This window comes from Halteromyces radiatus (assembly GCF_025201355.1).
Source record: "Halteromyces radiatus strain CBS 162.75 chromosome Unknown BX664scaffold_5, whole genome shotgun sequence".
Lineage (NCBI taxonomy): Eukaryota > Fungi > Mucoromycota > Mucoromycetes > Mucorales > Cunninghamellaceae > Halteromyces > Halteromyces radiatus.
In genome coordinates, this window is record NW_026251691.1 from 841,735 (window position 1) to 856,853 (window position 15,119).

The 15,119-nt window shown below is 30.3% G+C and overlaps 6 protein-coding genes across 6 annotated transcripts; 4 read left to right on the forward strand and 2 right to left on the reverse strand.

Moving 5' to 3' along the window:
- Positions 1 to 2,092: 2,092 nt before the first annotated feature.
- Positions 2,093 to 2,703, reverse strand: BX664DRAFT_154921 (P-loop containing nucleoside triphosphate hydrolase protein). Its single transcript, XM_051539913.1, has 2 exons — positions 2,450 to 2,703; positions 2,093 to 2,369 (listed from the first exon to the last, which is right to left on the reverse strand). The coding sequence occupies exons 1-2, from the start codon at positions 2,566 to 2,568 to the stop codon at positions 2,129 to 2,131; spliced, it is 360 nt and encodes a 119-aa protein (XP_051398965.1). The 5' UTR covers positions 2,569 to 2,703; the 3' UTR covers positions 2,093 to 2,128.
- A 277-nt stretch (positions 2,704 to 2,980) lies between these two features.
- Positions 2,981 to 5,572, forward strand: BX664DRAFT_335488 (CMGC/CLK protein kinase). The gene is made up of 10 exons (XM_051545910.1): positions 2,981 to 3,679; positions 3,746 to 3,804; positions 3,866 to 3,926; positions 3,991 to 4,171; positions 4,231 to 4,397; positions 4,480 to 4,568; positions 4,634 to 4,763; positions 4,822 to 4,984; positions 5,085 to 5,187; positions 5,253 to 5,572. Exons 1-10 carry the CDS (start codon positions 3,178 to 3,180, stop codon positions 5,379 to 5,381), a joined length of 1,584 nt encoding a protein of 527 aa, XP_051398966.1. The 5' UTR covers positions 2,981 to 3,177; the 3' UTR covers positions 5,382 to 5,572.
- A 918-nt stretch (positions 5,573 to 6,490) lies between these two features.
- BX664DRAFT_335489 (uncharacterized protein) lies at positions 6,491 to 7,609 on the forward strand. The gene is made up of 3 exons (XM_051545911.1): positions 6,491 to 6,724; positions 6,786 to 7,021; positions 7,117 to 7,609. Exons 1-3 carry the CDS (start codon positions 6,597 to 6,599, stop codon positions 7,437 to 7,439), a joined length of 687 nt encoding a protein of 228 aa, XP_051398967.1. The 5' UTR covers positions 6,491 to 6,596; the 3' UTR covers positions 7,440 to 7,609.
- Positions 7,610 to 7,920: 311 nt separating this feature from the next.
- On the reverse strand, positions 7,921 to 9,783 carry BX664DRAFT_282121 (thioredoxin-like protein). The gene is made up of 2 exons (XM_051541549.1): positions 9,537 to 9,783; positions 7,921 to 9,478 (listed from the first exon to the last, which is right to left on the reverse strand). Exons 1-2 carry the CDS (start codon positions 9,730 to 9,732, stop codon positions 8,046 to 8,048), a joined length of 1,629 nt encoding a protein of 542 aa, XP_051398968.1. The 5' UTR covers positions 9,733 to 9,783; the 3' UTR covers positions 7,921 to 8,045.
- Positions 9,784 to 10,252: 469 nt separating this feature from the next.
- On the forward strand, positions 10,253 to 12,341 carry BX664DRAFT_265728 (uncharacterized protein; the record flags this gene model as incomplete). Its single annotated transcript, XM_051540870.1, has 8 exons — positions 10,253 to 10,636; positions 10,719 to 10,913; positions 10,973 to 11,146; positions 11,203 to 11,578; positions 11,771 to 11,818; positions 11,873 to 12,061; positions 12,137 to 12,162; positions 12,243 to 12,341. 8 exons carry the CDS (start codon positions 10,253 to 10,255, stop codon positions 12,339 to 12,341), a joined length of 1,491 nt encoding a protein of 496 aa, XP_051398969.1.
- Positions 12,342 to 12,540: 199 nt separating this feature from the next.
- BX664DRAFT_335494 (uncharacterized protein) lies at positions 12,541 to 13,295 on the forward strand. Its single transcript, XM_051545912.1, has 2 exons — positions 12,541 to 12,865; positions 12,924 to 13,295. Exons 1-2 carry the CDS (start codon positions 12,652 to 12,654, stop codon positions 13,271 to 13,273), a joined length of 564 nt encoding a protein of 187 aa, XP_051398970.1. The 5' UTR covers positions 12,541 to 12,651; the 3' UTR covers positions 13,274 to 13,295.
- Positions 13,296 to 15,119: the final 1,824 nt, after the last annotated feature.

Here is a 15,119-nt window from a genome sequence, read left to right on the forward strand (position 1 = left end):
TAAATGTGCTGTACACAATCATACTACTATTTAAAATAGAACAACTAAAAAAAAAAAATCTAGTCATTAAACTAAAACACGGCAAAAGCAAGTCAGTACCATGTATCACTTAGTACATAAATATTGTAATAGTAGAATTTAATGTAGAACATCTATGTAATTAACTTTATTATTAAGAGAGAAATGTTGCTAACACTAAAAAAAAAATGATGAAGTAGATACTAAAAATAATAAAGTAGATACTAAAAAAGACAAATGATAAATTAAATACAATAGAAAGAGAGAAATGTTGTTAATACTAAAAAAAAAATGATGATGAATTAGATACGATATAAAGATAGAAATGTTGCTAATATTTAAAAAAAAAAAAAAAGATAAAACTCGATTACATCTTGTCTCATCATTTTATCAACTAAAATTAGTTCATAATTGCACGAGTGATTCATTTTCTTATAAAAGGATCCCTTTGATTTAACTTTTTTTTTTATTTCTTTACATTATATTCATCTTTTTGGCCTACCTGCTTCCTTTTTTGTCTGTCTTCCTTTTTCTTTGATCTGCCTTTTTCTATACAAGTACTCTTTAATAGTTCAAGCATCTTTGTCTGTATCTCCATTGATCTACCTCTTTTTTGCTTTCTGGGCTTGACCGTGGTCGCTAATGCGCATTTGCGTGGTTACGGTCAGCCTTTTTTTTTTTATTCAATACAAATTCCGGGATGGTTATCGCCATCCTACTTTCGCTACGGCGATCACATTACACTTAAATGGTAAGCTAGTGAAATATTTTTATCTGGATAAGTATTACTCATTTTTTATTTTATTTTATTTTTTATATGTTAACTTGGTGAACTCAATTGGTGGATTTCTTTTTTTTTTTTTGATTACTCTTTTTTTTTTCATGATATCTATTTTATTATATTCTCTATTTGATTATGCGACAATTATATTTTTTTTTTCTTCTGTCATTTATTTTCTATCCTTACGATATTTTATTTCCTATTTTTGCGCCATCTTATTCTTTGAATTCCGTCATTTATTATTGAATAAAGTGTAGCATGTGTCTTACAAAATGGATCTCTTACTAAAAAAAAAAAAAATAAATGATTTTTTTTTTTGTTTGCGATGATGTGTTATTTAAAAAAAAAAAAAAAGAGGCTTCTATGCTCTTTTTTGGTTGAACCTTCTTTTTTTTTGCATTGGTTACACTAATTGACGAGGATAGGTGATTCGTATTCGAACCATGCGGCAACACACAACAAAAAAAAATAATTTGTATTTCCTTTTTTCGTGCCATTCCGCAATGAGAGACTGCATTATCACGCGTCATCTCAAATTGTTGTCAATCATTCATCACCCTTCATCCATCAACTCATATCACCCATCAACTCATATCATCCGTTCAACTCATATCATCCATCAACTCATATCATCCATCAACTCATATCATCCATCAACTCATATCATCCATCATCCCATATCATCCATCATCCCATATCAAGTATCATCATTATCAGTTATTTTATTCCATTCAATCGAATAGAATTCGTATATTAAAAAAAAAAATTAATAGAGAGAGGGGGGGGGGAATAATACAAAGTAACGTAACGAAACTAAAAAAGGGAAGATGTCAAAAAAAAAAGATCATTTTCTAAGCGGTTGTCATGGTGATTTCGGTAGCCAAATCATCATTATTCAGAGGGTGATAACGAGGAATCAGTAAAGATTTGGAAGCAACGCGAGCTTCTTGTTGAGGGTTGTGTGTAATCCAAATACATGTGCGAGTTTTCAAAGTAGCTTCAACTAGTAATGTTGATTCGGGATCCAATGCCGAAGTAGGTTCTACAGAAAAAAAAATGAGTGGAATCAAATCTATAGATATATGTTGTCTTACCATCTAATAATAAGACTTCTGGATTCAAAGCAAGAGCAATGGCCAGTGCACAACGTTGCATTTCTCCACCTGATAAGTTGCTAAAGAAGAAATAGAAAGAAATGATTTATATAATTTATATGCACTTTTTGTTGTCTTACCTCCAATTTTCAGTAAAATGAGATTCAGAAAGATGCCATTCCATTCCTATTTTGGTCTATATATATAAAAGTAGAATGTCAATTTATCATATCCCTTATTTCTTTTTAAAACTTACAGGATCACCAAATGATTTGCCTTTTTGTGACTGAAACTTTTTTGCCATTTCAAAAAGATCTAAAGGAGTACCTGGATGAATGGCAGCTCGTTGAGGAACATACATGACTTTAGACCGCCAAGTAGGAATACCATAGTCAGAAGCTTTCTTTCCATGTAAAGTAGATTCTCCTTCTGTATAAGGTACAAGTTCAGCTAAACATTTCAATAATGTCGTCTTTCTAAATATATATATATAAAAGAGAGAGATATAAATAAAACTAATATATAATGATATCTATTGAATGTTTTTTTTTTTTACCCAGCACCACTTGGACCTCTTAAAATGAGGACTTGACCTTTTTCAACTGATAAACTAATATCTCTAAATAACCAACGATCATTGGCTAGTTTCATTGAGATTCCTTTTGCTTCAAACATTGGATATATTAATAATGTAAAAGAAAAAAAAAAAAAAGAGAGGGAAAAAATTTTAACTTAAGAAATTGCCAACTTTTCTATAGTTTTTTGAGGATCCGCCAACTACAAAAAGAAAAGAAAAAAGAAAAACCTCCCTTACTACTTACTTACTCCTGTTTTTCTTTTATTATTATTATTATTATTATTTTATTTCTTATTATATATAATATAAATAAAATGTTTTGATTTTATTTCATATTGTAATTCTTTTTTTTTTCCACTTACCTGGATAATTTGAAACGCCGAGTTCAGTATGATGGTTTTTCTTTTTTGAAAGTTATAGATTCTTTTTTTCTCTCTCTGTTGTATCTCAGTCTCCTTTTTTTTTTTTTCTCTCTGTTTTTGTTTCTCACTCACTTTTTCTTTCTTTCTTTTTTTTTTTTTTTATCTTTTATAAAATACTCGGACTATATAGAATTAGTTTGTGTGTATAATATATACATATATATATACTCTCCCCTCAGTTTTTATTTTTCATCCTTTTGATTATTTTTTGGTGAATCCTATCTTTTGGGTATCCCCAACTAACTTATCATATTTATACATATTTTGACTTTTTATTTACTTTTAATGGCCAGTATTACCACAACTACAACATCAACAGTTCCGAATTTACTGAAACGACAACGAAAAAAAGAAAACTGGGAAAAGGAATTTTATAAGAATGGATATCCAACTGAAGTGATCGTTATTGAAGATTCTCCTACTCCTCCACCACCACAACAACAACAACAAACTCATTACGATTATACTTATAATGGTTCTTCACCTTCTTCTAATAATAATACTCGATATTATGATACTCATTCTAAACATATTGTACAACCTTCTTTGTCTTTCAATTCATTACCAAGAACACCCTTATTTTCAACTGGCATATCAAGTACTTCATCTTCTTCTTCCTCTTCTATCAATTCTACTACTTTATCTTCAAGTCAATCTTATACTACTGCCTCTGCTGCTGCTGCTGCCTTTCAAGTTTCAAATAAACGAACTCGTCAACATGAAGAAGATATATTGGCTTCTCTCAAGAAAAAACGAAAAGAAGTCTCGTATTTGAGGTTGGATGCTGGTAATGTTTTTTTTTTTTTTTTAATATTTATCAGTTTTGAAACTCACTCTTTTCATTATTAACTAGCTGGTCATTATTCTACCCTCCCTACATCATCCGATTCAACTTCATCATCTATGGTTGAAGTAAGTAATGGTTATGATACATGTGAATTTATTTGATTTATTTTTATCTTTTATATATTAGAACTACGATGATAAGGATGGACATTATATCATCAAACCCAATGAATCATTAACTGCTCGATGTAAGTACAAATATATATTTATATATAAAGAATTGAATGATTCAAATAATTTTATTTCATATAGACAAGATCATGCGATTATTAGGACAAGGGACATTTGGAAAAGTGGTTGAATGTTATGATCGTGTACGTCGGACATTTTGTGCAATCAAGGTGATTCGTGCTATACCAAAATATCGTGATGCCAGCAAGATAGAAATTCGAGTACTCAATACACTAAAGGAACATGACCCATTGAATCTCAAGTAAGTTATTATTATTATTAATTTATCATATGACTTACACTTCTATACTACTTTTTTAGCAAATGTATTCATTTATTAGAATGGTTTGATTATCGTAATCATATTTGTATGGTATTTGAATTATTGGGGCAATCGGTGTTCGATTTCTTAAAATCAAATCAATTCAAACCTTTTCCTTCAAGTCACATTCAACAATTTGCCAAACAACTCCTGACTAGTGTAGCATGTAAAAGTATAACTATTATAAAAAATATTTATTTATTTATTATGATCTTTTTATTATTATTATTATTATTATTATTATTTAGTTCTTCATGATCTCAAACTGATACATACTGATTTGAAACCTGAAAATATCCTTTTGGTAAACCCTGTCAGTCATTATGGAGTAAATGGAGTAAGTTTACATAAAAACAATATGAATGAATATATGAACTCAATTTGATTATATATATATAATAGAACAAATCATCACTTATATTGGAAGATACTGATATTCGATTGATTGATTTTGGATCTGCAACATTTGAACAAGATTATCATTCTACAGTGGTTTCTACAAGACATTATCGGGCTCCTGAAATCATCTTGGGTAACTGAAAATATAAATATAAAAGGAGGAGTCTTGTATTGATTTTATATGTTTATAGGCATGGGCTGGTCCTATCCATGTGATGTTTGGTCTATTGGTTGTATCTTGGTGGAATTCTTCACAGGTGATGCCCTTTTCCATACACATGATAATCTTGAACATTTGGCAATGATGGAAGCAGTCATTGGCAAGGTTCCTCCACATATTACTCATTTAGCAAGGTATAGAAAGAAAAAAAAAAAAAAGGAGATTAACTTGAAGATCCAAATAGTTTTTTTTTTTTCTTATCATATCCTTCTTTTTTTTTTTTTTATTATATAGTCGAGAAGGTCAAAAGTTCTTCAAGGATAACAAGTTGAAATACCCTGATACCAAAACCACACGTCAAAGTCGTCAATTTGTGCGAAATATGAAACCTATTTCTGTAAGTTGTTACTTATTGTATATTGGATGTTATTGATTCTTTTTTTTTTATTATTATTATTATAGCAATTGATTTCTCCAACCACTACACTAAATGCACATTTTATGGATTTGATACAAAAAATGCTTGTATATGATCCCAACACTAGGATATCAGCTCGGGAAGCTTTACGACATGCTTTCTTCACTGCATAATTCTTATATTGATCTATTTGTCTATCTAGTCCTATTATTATTATTATTATTATTTACAACTTCATTCATGCATCTTTTTACCCTTCAACTTTTTTTTTGATTTTACACTCATTCCTTTCATCACTTACAATTACAAATTACACTTACACTTTTCTTTTTTTTCTTTTTTTTAATAAAATAAAATAAAAAACAGACTTTATTATAGGTTATAGATTATCACATTACTACTCTTTTTTGTTTTTTTCATCTGCCTTTTTAAGAAACTATATATTTTTTGAAGGTGTCACCAGCAGCTTATATAAAATAATAACAATGAATTTATAAACTTTTTTGTATCATCATATATATATCGATAGAGTTGTGCATGTATGTCGAAAACTGGTAGATTTTTAATTTGGTAAGTAGGATCAAGGTGGACCTTGAAATGGGATATCGCTGTGAGATGATAATAGAAAAATTCTACCTGCTTTTGGAAGTAACACTCGTGAATAATGAAATTAAAGGTGAAAGGGGAAGTTCGATTCTTTTTTTTTTTTTTTTTTAGTTAGAATTGTTATAGTGTCTACATTTGAAATGATTCTTTTTTTTTTTTAATCCATTGTTTCAATAAAATAGTTTATTTTTTTTCTAATATATTTATATAACAAAGTTGTATGTTTATAAAAATAAATATGTAGGTATATATGTATACAGAAAGTTTTCCTTTTATAGAAGTCAGATGTAACCCATTCTTCTCGACTTTTTTCAGTTGTAAATAACGGGCAGTAATATACTATAATGTTTATTTTTTTAGCATAATAACGAAAATTATTTCCCCCCCCCTTTTTTTTTTTTATTACAATGATGATGATGATAATAATCTAAATGAAGGATATAACTGTGTATATATATATTGATCATATTTTTTTTTTTTTTAGAAAAAACAGGAAATCCATTAAATAATAATAAAAAAAAAAAAGAAGGTTGAGTGATCATCATCAGTCAGGGTTGAACGAAATATCCTTGTCAATTTCAAATTCAGGTTGACCTGTCGCACAGAATTTATTAAAAAAAAAAAAAAAAGAATCGATTTGAGCACAAAACTATTCCTTTCTTTTCATTCACTCTTTTTTTTTTTTCTTTTTTTCTTCTTCTTCTTTTTCCTTTCTCCTTTCATTTCTCTCTATTCTCTTTTTTTTTTTTTTTCCTTCACTCCTTTCCATTCCTTTCTTTATCATGGTGTTCAAGTCCACTTTACTTTTATCGCTTGCTCTCGTTCAACTTGCTATCGCTAGTACTGTCACCATCCTCAATCCTAAACCAAAAGATGTTTGGCATCCTGGTCAAATTGTAGAATTCAAATGGTAAAAGAATAAATAAATAAATAAATAGAAGGTTATATTCACTTTTTATTTATTTATTCAGGAACGCTACTACTCCTTCCCATAATGAACATTCCAAGCTCAAGTCTAGTTCTCATGGTATGTTATCTATTGCTCTTGCAACTGGTCCTGCTCAATCTCTTACTATTGACCGAGTCATTGCTTCCAATGTCAATATTACCAAAGGTTCTTACAAATGGAAAGTTCCAAAGACCATCAACACTGCTAAAAAATATGTGGTAGAAATTGGTCCTAATGCTTCTGACATTGCTTTTGCTGGTAAAAAAAAAAAAAAATATAACAGATGATCTATTTATTTATTTATTTTATATTTTACTGATAAAACTCTTTGTTTTTTTTTTTGAATTAATTAGGTTACATTTCCATTGTCAAGTCACCTTCCAATACTACATCCATTAAACCAACACCCACTATTAAACCTCATCATAACAGTACCACCGTCAAACCCACCTCAACTATCACTTCTACCGGTAAACATGAACCTACCTCTGTTTGTATTGTTGTGCCCAACAAGAACGGTGGTCAACCTACCATCAAGTGTCATCCCTCTAAACCCTCTACCAAGAAAAATCACAAAAAGTCTCACCCCAAGAAGAAGGCCGATCCCAAGAAGAAAAAATCCCAATCTGCTTCCTTCTCCACTCCTGCTGCTCAAGTCGCCACCCCCTCTATATAAATTAGTCTAGTTTACTGACTTTCCTCCCTTCCTATTTTTTTTTATATCTTACTCTCCCTCTTTTATTTGTATCCATTTGTGTACTCTTTCCTTTTTTTTTTCTTTCTTTCTTTCTTGTCTTATATTTCTAAATAAACAAGAAGGAAAATGATCTTCCATATCAAATCAAATAACATGCTCTGGTTCCTCTTTTTTTTTTTTTTTTTTTTTTTAGGAAATAGGTGATCCACATGATCTCTTTTGCCCTTGATTTTGATTTTTCATTGTAAAAGATGGACTTTAGTTGCTGATGATGGAAGTTATGAATGAATGATTATGAACAATAACAATAATGGCAATAAGTTTTACTCATTGACAAAAAATAGAATATATGAACAGATAATGTAAACAATAGGCCAGCTATCAATCGAACAATCACCAAAATAAAACGAGATCAATCAAACCGAAAGAAGATTATCAAAGAATCGCAAAAGTAATGGATATTCTTGCTTTTTCATCAGACCTATATTTATTTCAAACAATATTCAAAATAAAACTATTTTTTATTTTTTGTTTTATTTGATGTTGATTCATAATCGAAAAAAAAAATACATATATAATCTATCACTATAATTCATCATGGACAAAGGGAGTGGTTGTAGTAGTAGTAGTAGTAGTAGTAGTAGTTTCCTCCAGAGGTTGTTCGGTATTGTCAATCTTATGTTCATCAGTAGAATGATCGTGATTGTCATCCAAAGTCGTATCCTTTTGTTCATCCAATTCATCTATCGGTAGTTCCAACATGATCCTTTGTTGTTGTTGTTGTTCATGGATAAAGGCTGCCAAACTTGCCAGAGTACGATTACCAGAATAAAAAGCGATCCTATGTGAATGTGCTTCAATAAAAACAATGGTTGGAAATCCTTCCACATCAAAAGTAGCAGGATCATCCGGAGGTATATCATTTGTCGTTCCATCCATCTTGGCTACACGTAAAGGGTATTGTTGTTGTTGTACTAAATCAGCAAATCGAGTCCACACAGGTGCCAGAGCTTTGCAATGACCACACCAGGGTGCATACACCTCCAATAACACATCTTGATCTGACATCGTCACCAGCTCATGATATTGAGACCCTACCACGACCTTGACCGCATCCGTGTTCGATTCAGGTACAGGATCAGAAGCCACAAATGGTACCAACTTGTTTTGGAAAAAAAGCCTCACATGTGTTTCTATTGATAAAGCATCCACCTCTTCAGATTTGGTTGACGAAAGAACGAATCGCCTTGACTTGGTATCTTGAATTACAAATGCTGGCCATAAGGATAATTGTGCATTGTTGTTGGAAGTGTCGATGCCCAGATATTCCGCTTGTTCAGGATAAGCAAGTGCGTCAATATACACAAAATTCATGATGCCTCGATAATCTTTAGCCAAAGACTGAAGAGTATCACGAAACGAAGCCAACATAGTATCAGAATCCACAAATAAATAAGCTAAAGGAAGTTCAGCTTGTTCATAATCCAAATAATTGTCAGGTCCAATTTCTCCAAACACCGGTGTTGCATGTCGTCTAATGAATGAAAGAATCTGATCTGCATCTGTCAAATCACCCGTATATATATCCTCCATCTGATGATCGCCATGATTGTTGTATAGTATTAGATCTGTCTTGTTGTAGGCATCTAACCAACCAAAAAGATATCTGTCACGTAATTGTTGTGCCAAAGTAGTAAAGACAGTTCCAAATGTATCGTTTTCATGTTGTTGCGAACCAATAATCACCAAAGTATCAGAACGAGTAAACTTTTCTAATTCATCCTTATCGGTCAAATGGGTCACAGTAGGTAAGGCTTGTCGTCGCATATACTTGATAATAGCTTCTGATTGTCGAGGTCCTTCATATAAATTAGGGATCCCCAGACGGAAAAGTTTGAGTGTTGGAAAACTATCGACATCGTTATCGGTACAAAGGTCTTCATCTACAGAACAATCCACCTCGGCCAAAGGAAGGTCATTGATAGCTAATTGTTCTGCAGCTGTTTCGTATTCGGGAGCTATATTAAATAAAAATAAGTCTAATTTGTTTATAATATAAAAAAAAAAAGAGCTTACCTAGAGCTTTGCAATAACTACACCATGGTGTATAAAACTTGACCAGTAAAAGAGGAAAAGATGTCAAAGCTTGTTCAAAAGTATCTTCAGTCAAAATTAATACTTTTGATTTTTCATCAGTTGAAGTCTCATGACCCCCTATTAAAGATGCCAATAATGTGACAGCTAAAAAGATGGATGAGGACACGAGTACCATATATTTTAAAAAGATGTAAAAAAAAAAAGTAGTAAAGGAGTGAAAAGAAAAAGAAAGCGAGAAAGGAGAACAGTTCATTTTAATCCAAAAGAGAGAAAAATTGGACGTCCGCTAAATTCTTTGGTGATAAAATTCGACATTTGGAGAAAGAGAAAAAAAAAAAAAAAAAAGAGTACATCCAGACCGAAATAAGAAAAGCTGTTTGTCAATGAACAAACATGTCATCAACACGATAAATCAAATGATATGAACCAATCATTCTTAACACATGATCTTTTTATTTTTAATTTTTTTTTCTCATTAGACGGTTAATTCATGCAACCTGTGCATCAATCAAAAAGGACGAGCTGCAGAAATTATTTCGTTTAGACTCGGTTTTGATTACGGAGAGGATCAGGGGATGATACGGAAAAAGGGAGATTTTATATTTGTGAAATTAGGTCCCCTTTTTTATATATCGATGATCTTTTTTCTTCTTTCTTTTTTTTTCGTTTTTTCTTTTTTTTTTTTTTCTTTGGTTATGAATCAATTCAATCATTTATATAACGACATTAATATCAATATACCAGATGATCGACTTTCTAGTTTAATTTCATCATTAAATAGTGATGATCATGAAGATAAAAATACTCTTGATAAAACAAATAGTGTTCATTCTGAAATATTAAGAAGAGAAGCGACCAAGTTGGACCAATTATTTAAAGAGCGCCCTAAATCAGCAGAACAAGATATTTGCTTTCCAGTTCCTTCTTCTTCTCCTTTTCCTATCAAACATAAACAACAAGAAACTCAATTCAACAAAGCTGCTCTTGAACTTTTTCGTTCACAACAATTAGAAGGTGAAAAAGTCCCAATTAGTACTTCTGGAAAGAAACTAAGTCTTTATGGTGATAATCATACTTTGGTAACGAAAATAAATATTAAATATGTCTATAAAAAAAAAATTCATGTTTTTTTCTTACTTACTCATGATAGATTTCTAATAGACACAATTACTTGAAGAAGATACTCCTAGATTTATATATTATCATGCTGATACTGGAAGATTACAAGGAAAGACTTTATTTGATCTATGTACTGGCAATAAGAATACTTTAACAGTAGAAGACTTGTTGAACAAAGAAAATCATTGGTTAGATATTACTAGTCCTACAACTACAGAAATGCAAGCTATTAGTCGAGTAAGTTGACTCATTATTTTTTATTATTATTATTTTATTTATATATATATTTTTAATAGATATTTGGGATTCATCCATTAACAACAGAAGATATCGTAAATCAAGAAATCCGAGAAAAATGTGATTCATTTAGAAACTATCTCTTTGTATGCTATCGAGCGTTTGTCCACAACGATCATTTATTGAAACCTACTAGTTTTTATAATATTGTATTCAAACATCACCTATTAACGGTAAGAATGGCATAAACAAACGAATTAATATATAGACTGAACTTTACCTATTATAGATTCATTTCGGAAACGCGCCTCATGTCGATTACGTACAACGAAGAGTAGAACAACTAGAAGCTTATATTACTGTGGTGCCAGATTGGATCAATTATGCCATTATAGATGAAGTCACTGATAGTTTTGCTCCTTTGATCCATCAAATAGAACATGAAGTCGAAAGTCTAGATGATATGGTCTTACATTCTACAGCAACGGATTCCTCTGATCAAACAGAAATGGTTTCTCGGATTGGATTTTGTCGTAAACGTGTAATGCAAATGTTACGTCTTTTATCCAGCAAATCAGATGTCATTCGTGCTTTGATCAAACGCTTTGAAGAACGCAGTCTTTCATCCACGACTTCCTCCTATTCCTCTTCATCAGTACTTTCTCGTGATCATCAGGATACTTTTCAACAACAACTCAATACAGCATTAGATTCCTATCATCCTCCTTCTCAAAAACGTAGTTCAAGTCCTTCCTTTCTCAAACCACCAACAACTCAACAACAAGACTTGTTTGATGTTCCCATTATGCTTCGACCAAAAAAAGGATCTTATTCTCAATTGAATGAAGTAGAATCAGATGGAAGAATATTACCTGATGTAGGCCTTTATCTTGGTGATGTTCAAGGTAATATATATTCCAAATGTATGAAACTTTACTAATTCAAAAAAAAAAAAATAGATCATATCGTTACTATGTTACAAAATTTGAATCACTTTGAAACTTTATTGGCAAGAACTCATACAAACTATTTAGCCAAAATATCTATTGAATTAACAAAATCTTCCAATTCTACAAATCTTGTTATTGGGCGATTAACCATTTTTGCTACTATTCTTTTACCTATGAATCTGGTAACCGGTATTTGGGGTACGTTTTATATATAAAACATAGTATAAGATGAATTGATTTTTCTCTTTTTTTTTTTTTTTTTTTTTGTAATAGGAATGAATGTCAAGGTACCAGGAGGTGTAAGTGATTAAAAAAAAAAAAAAGGAGAATAGATGTTAATAGATCTATTTGATTTTTTTTTATTTATTTATTTATTTAGGATTTCGATAATTTGGCTTATTTCTTTTGGATTGTATGTAGTTTAGCAGGTTTTGCTGTATTTGCCTTGACTTTAGCTAGAAAATGGGAATTATTTTGATATTGATAATAATAAAAAATAAAATAAAATAGAAAACCATATTATATATATATATACTTGATTTCAGGGGCGTGTGTGTAGGGGAAAAGTAAAGTCGGTTGATTACTATTGGAGTTCCGCCCTGGCTTTTTTTTTTTTCTCTCTCTCTCTTTCTCTCTTTGTTCCCTATTTCTTTTTTTTTTTTCCTTTTCTCTTTTTTTTTCCTTTTTTTTTAAATAAACTTTTTTTTTTATCTTTTTATTTTATTTTATTTTATATATATACATTTATATATATTTATATATTTATATATTTATATGGAAACAAGATTATGCATCAAGAAATCACAGAAGCTATTGACTTTATAGGGAGGTTACTTCAATCTAAGCTAGAACCATCACTTATTACGTTATTCAAAGCCAAGCTTTATGAACTGTTATCAGAACGATTCTTAGAACATTGGGACCCTGAACATCCTGGTCGTGGAAATGCTTATAGAGCCATCACTATCTTTAATGGTCAATTAGATGCTTTACTTACTTTAGGTAAAAATTATATATTAAAAAAAAAAAAAAAAACTTTTTAACTCAATCCTTTATATAGCTGCACAACAAGTTTCGATATCACCTAATACACTTCTTGTTCATCTTCCTCAAGAATTTGTACTTTGGATAGATCCTAGTGCTGTATCTTATAGAGTAGGTGATCATGGAAATATTATGGATCTTTTTATGGATGGCAAGTCTCTTAAAGATAGAAAAACCATCATGAATAATGTTGTTTCAACTTCCACCCCTATTCGTATTTCTCCACCAACAAGTCCTGCTTCCAATGAAAAGAAACTTTTTATTGATTCTCGTCCATCTTCTCCATTAGCCATTCATGCTAAAAAGGATCAACAACAACAACAACAACAAAGTTCTCGTCATAAATCTTTAGTTTTGGCTCATTGAAAAAATATCCCAATCGTCATTATTATTATTATTATTATTTTTCCATTTATGTGCATTCTCTCCGTTCCCCTTGGGTGATGATTTGGGTTTTTTGTCTTGTTCATTGAACATCATATCCCTCCTTTTTTTTTTTCTTTGGATATCTTTTACCCACTTCATTATATTTTTTTTTTGTACTTATTCTTTTTGATTGAAAAATCAAAGCATAATAAAAGAAAAAAAAAATCTTTTTTTCTTTTTTGTTTACCTTTTTGTTTATGATCACATCGTTTTTAGTTTCCAACTAGTACTTTCATTAATGCAGGAGCGGAGTGCAATCTGAGTGCTTTTGGGTCACGTCCACGGGCAAATCATCTCAGTTTGCACAAGAACCTTCTTTTTTCTTTTCAATTTTTATCAGCTCTTTTTTTTTTCCTTGTACATTTTTAGTAACTACTTTTTTTATTGACAGAATTCACTCTTTTTTTTTTTTTCCTTTCTCTCACTTCTTTACTTCCCTCTATGTTTATCAATTATCCATCCTTGACTTGGGTTTTCTAATGAACACACACAGGTAACGATCGCTCACATTACGATTCCACTTTTTTTTTTATAGGTTGGGAACAATAATGATAAACAACATATCAACATACTTTTGAAGGGCGATAATGTAAGAAAACAGAAACTTCAGTAGTGATGAACTGTTGACTTTATTTCTACTATTCAATACAGACAATACGTACTCCTCAATCTCATATAATAGAGCAAATGCTGAAGGCTTTATCTTTTTTTTTTTTTTTTTTTTTATGATGGATATGATCTGGTTACTCATATTGGTTTTCACCTATTGAAATGAACGAATCAAAATCGGTTAGTAGACATATATATATATAAACGATTTCTTTTCTTTTTTTTTCGATCGTTGGCTCATATGAATCCACTTTTTTTTTTTTTATTTGTAGATAAACAGATAGCAATAATGGTACTACAGTATGGCTCTTTTTGTTTTGGTATAATAGTAGTATCATGACCAGTATTACTGTAGTATGATGTTTAGTTTAGTATTAGGATTGGTGTGGTATTATAATAAAGTATATGATGAACGGATGATATGTGATCGTATAATGTGATGATAGATGGTCAAAATGAGTAATCATTGAAAATCAACTACCCAAACCGTTGTAGGTAGTCGAAAGATGATCAATAGTGAATGGCTGATAAACAATAAGTGTACACAAACTGTTGAAAAAAAAAAAATTATAAAAAAAAAAAAATTATAAAAAAAATATAAAAAAAAAAAAAAAAAAATTTGGATCTCATGAACCTTATTTCATAAACGAAGTTCGTTTCCTTTATGACTCTCATTTTCATTTTCGTTTTTCGTTTTTTGTTTTTCATTTTTCGTTTTTCGTTTTCATTTTAAACTTTATTTCATTTTAGTATAAATACCCCACCTTTTTCCTTTATTTTTCTTTTTCTTTAGTTAATCATCAATATATTTTTTAAATAAATCTTTATTTTTTATCGCTACTTAATTGTATTGTGGATTATCACTTTTGATTGGCTCACTTTGTTCTATATTTAAAGTCAGAACAATTTTACTCTACTTCTACTTTCCAAATTTGGAACAAGACTTTATTTTTCTTTACTTTACTTTTTGTTTTATTTTATTTCTTTTTTTTATACGTGTGCTTGCGTAATCAAGTACTGGTGCTCACTAAACAACTTATTCTCTTTCGATCATCCGAATTACTTTTTCAATTTTGAACCCATAAACCAAAAAATCACCTAACAAAACAATTTTTTTTTTTTCGTGTGTGTGTGACTTAATCATCAAGGATGATTAAGTCTGGGTTAAAAAAAATCA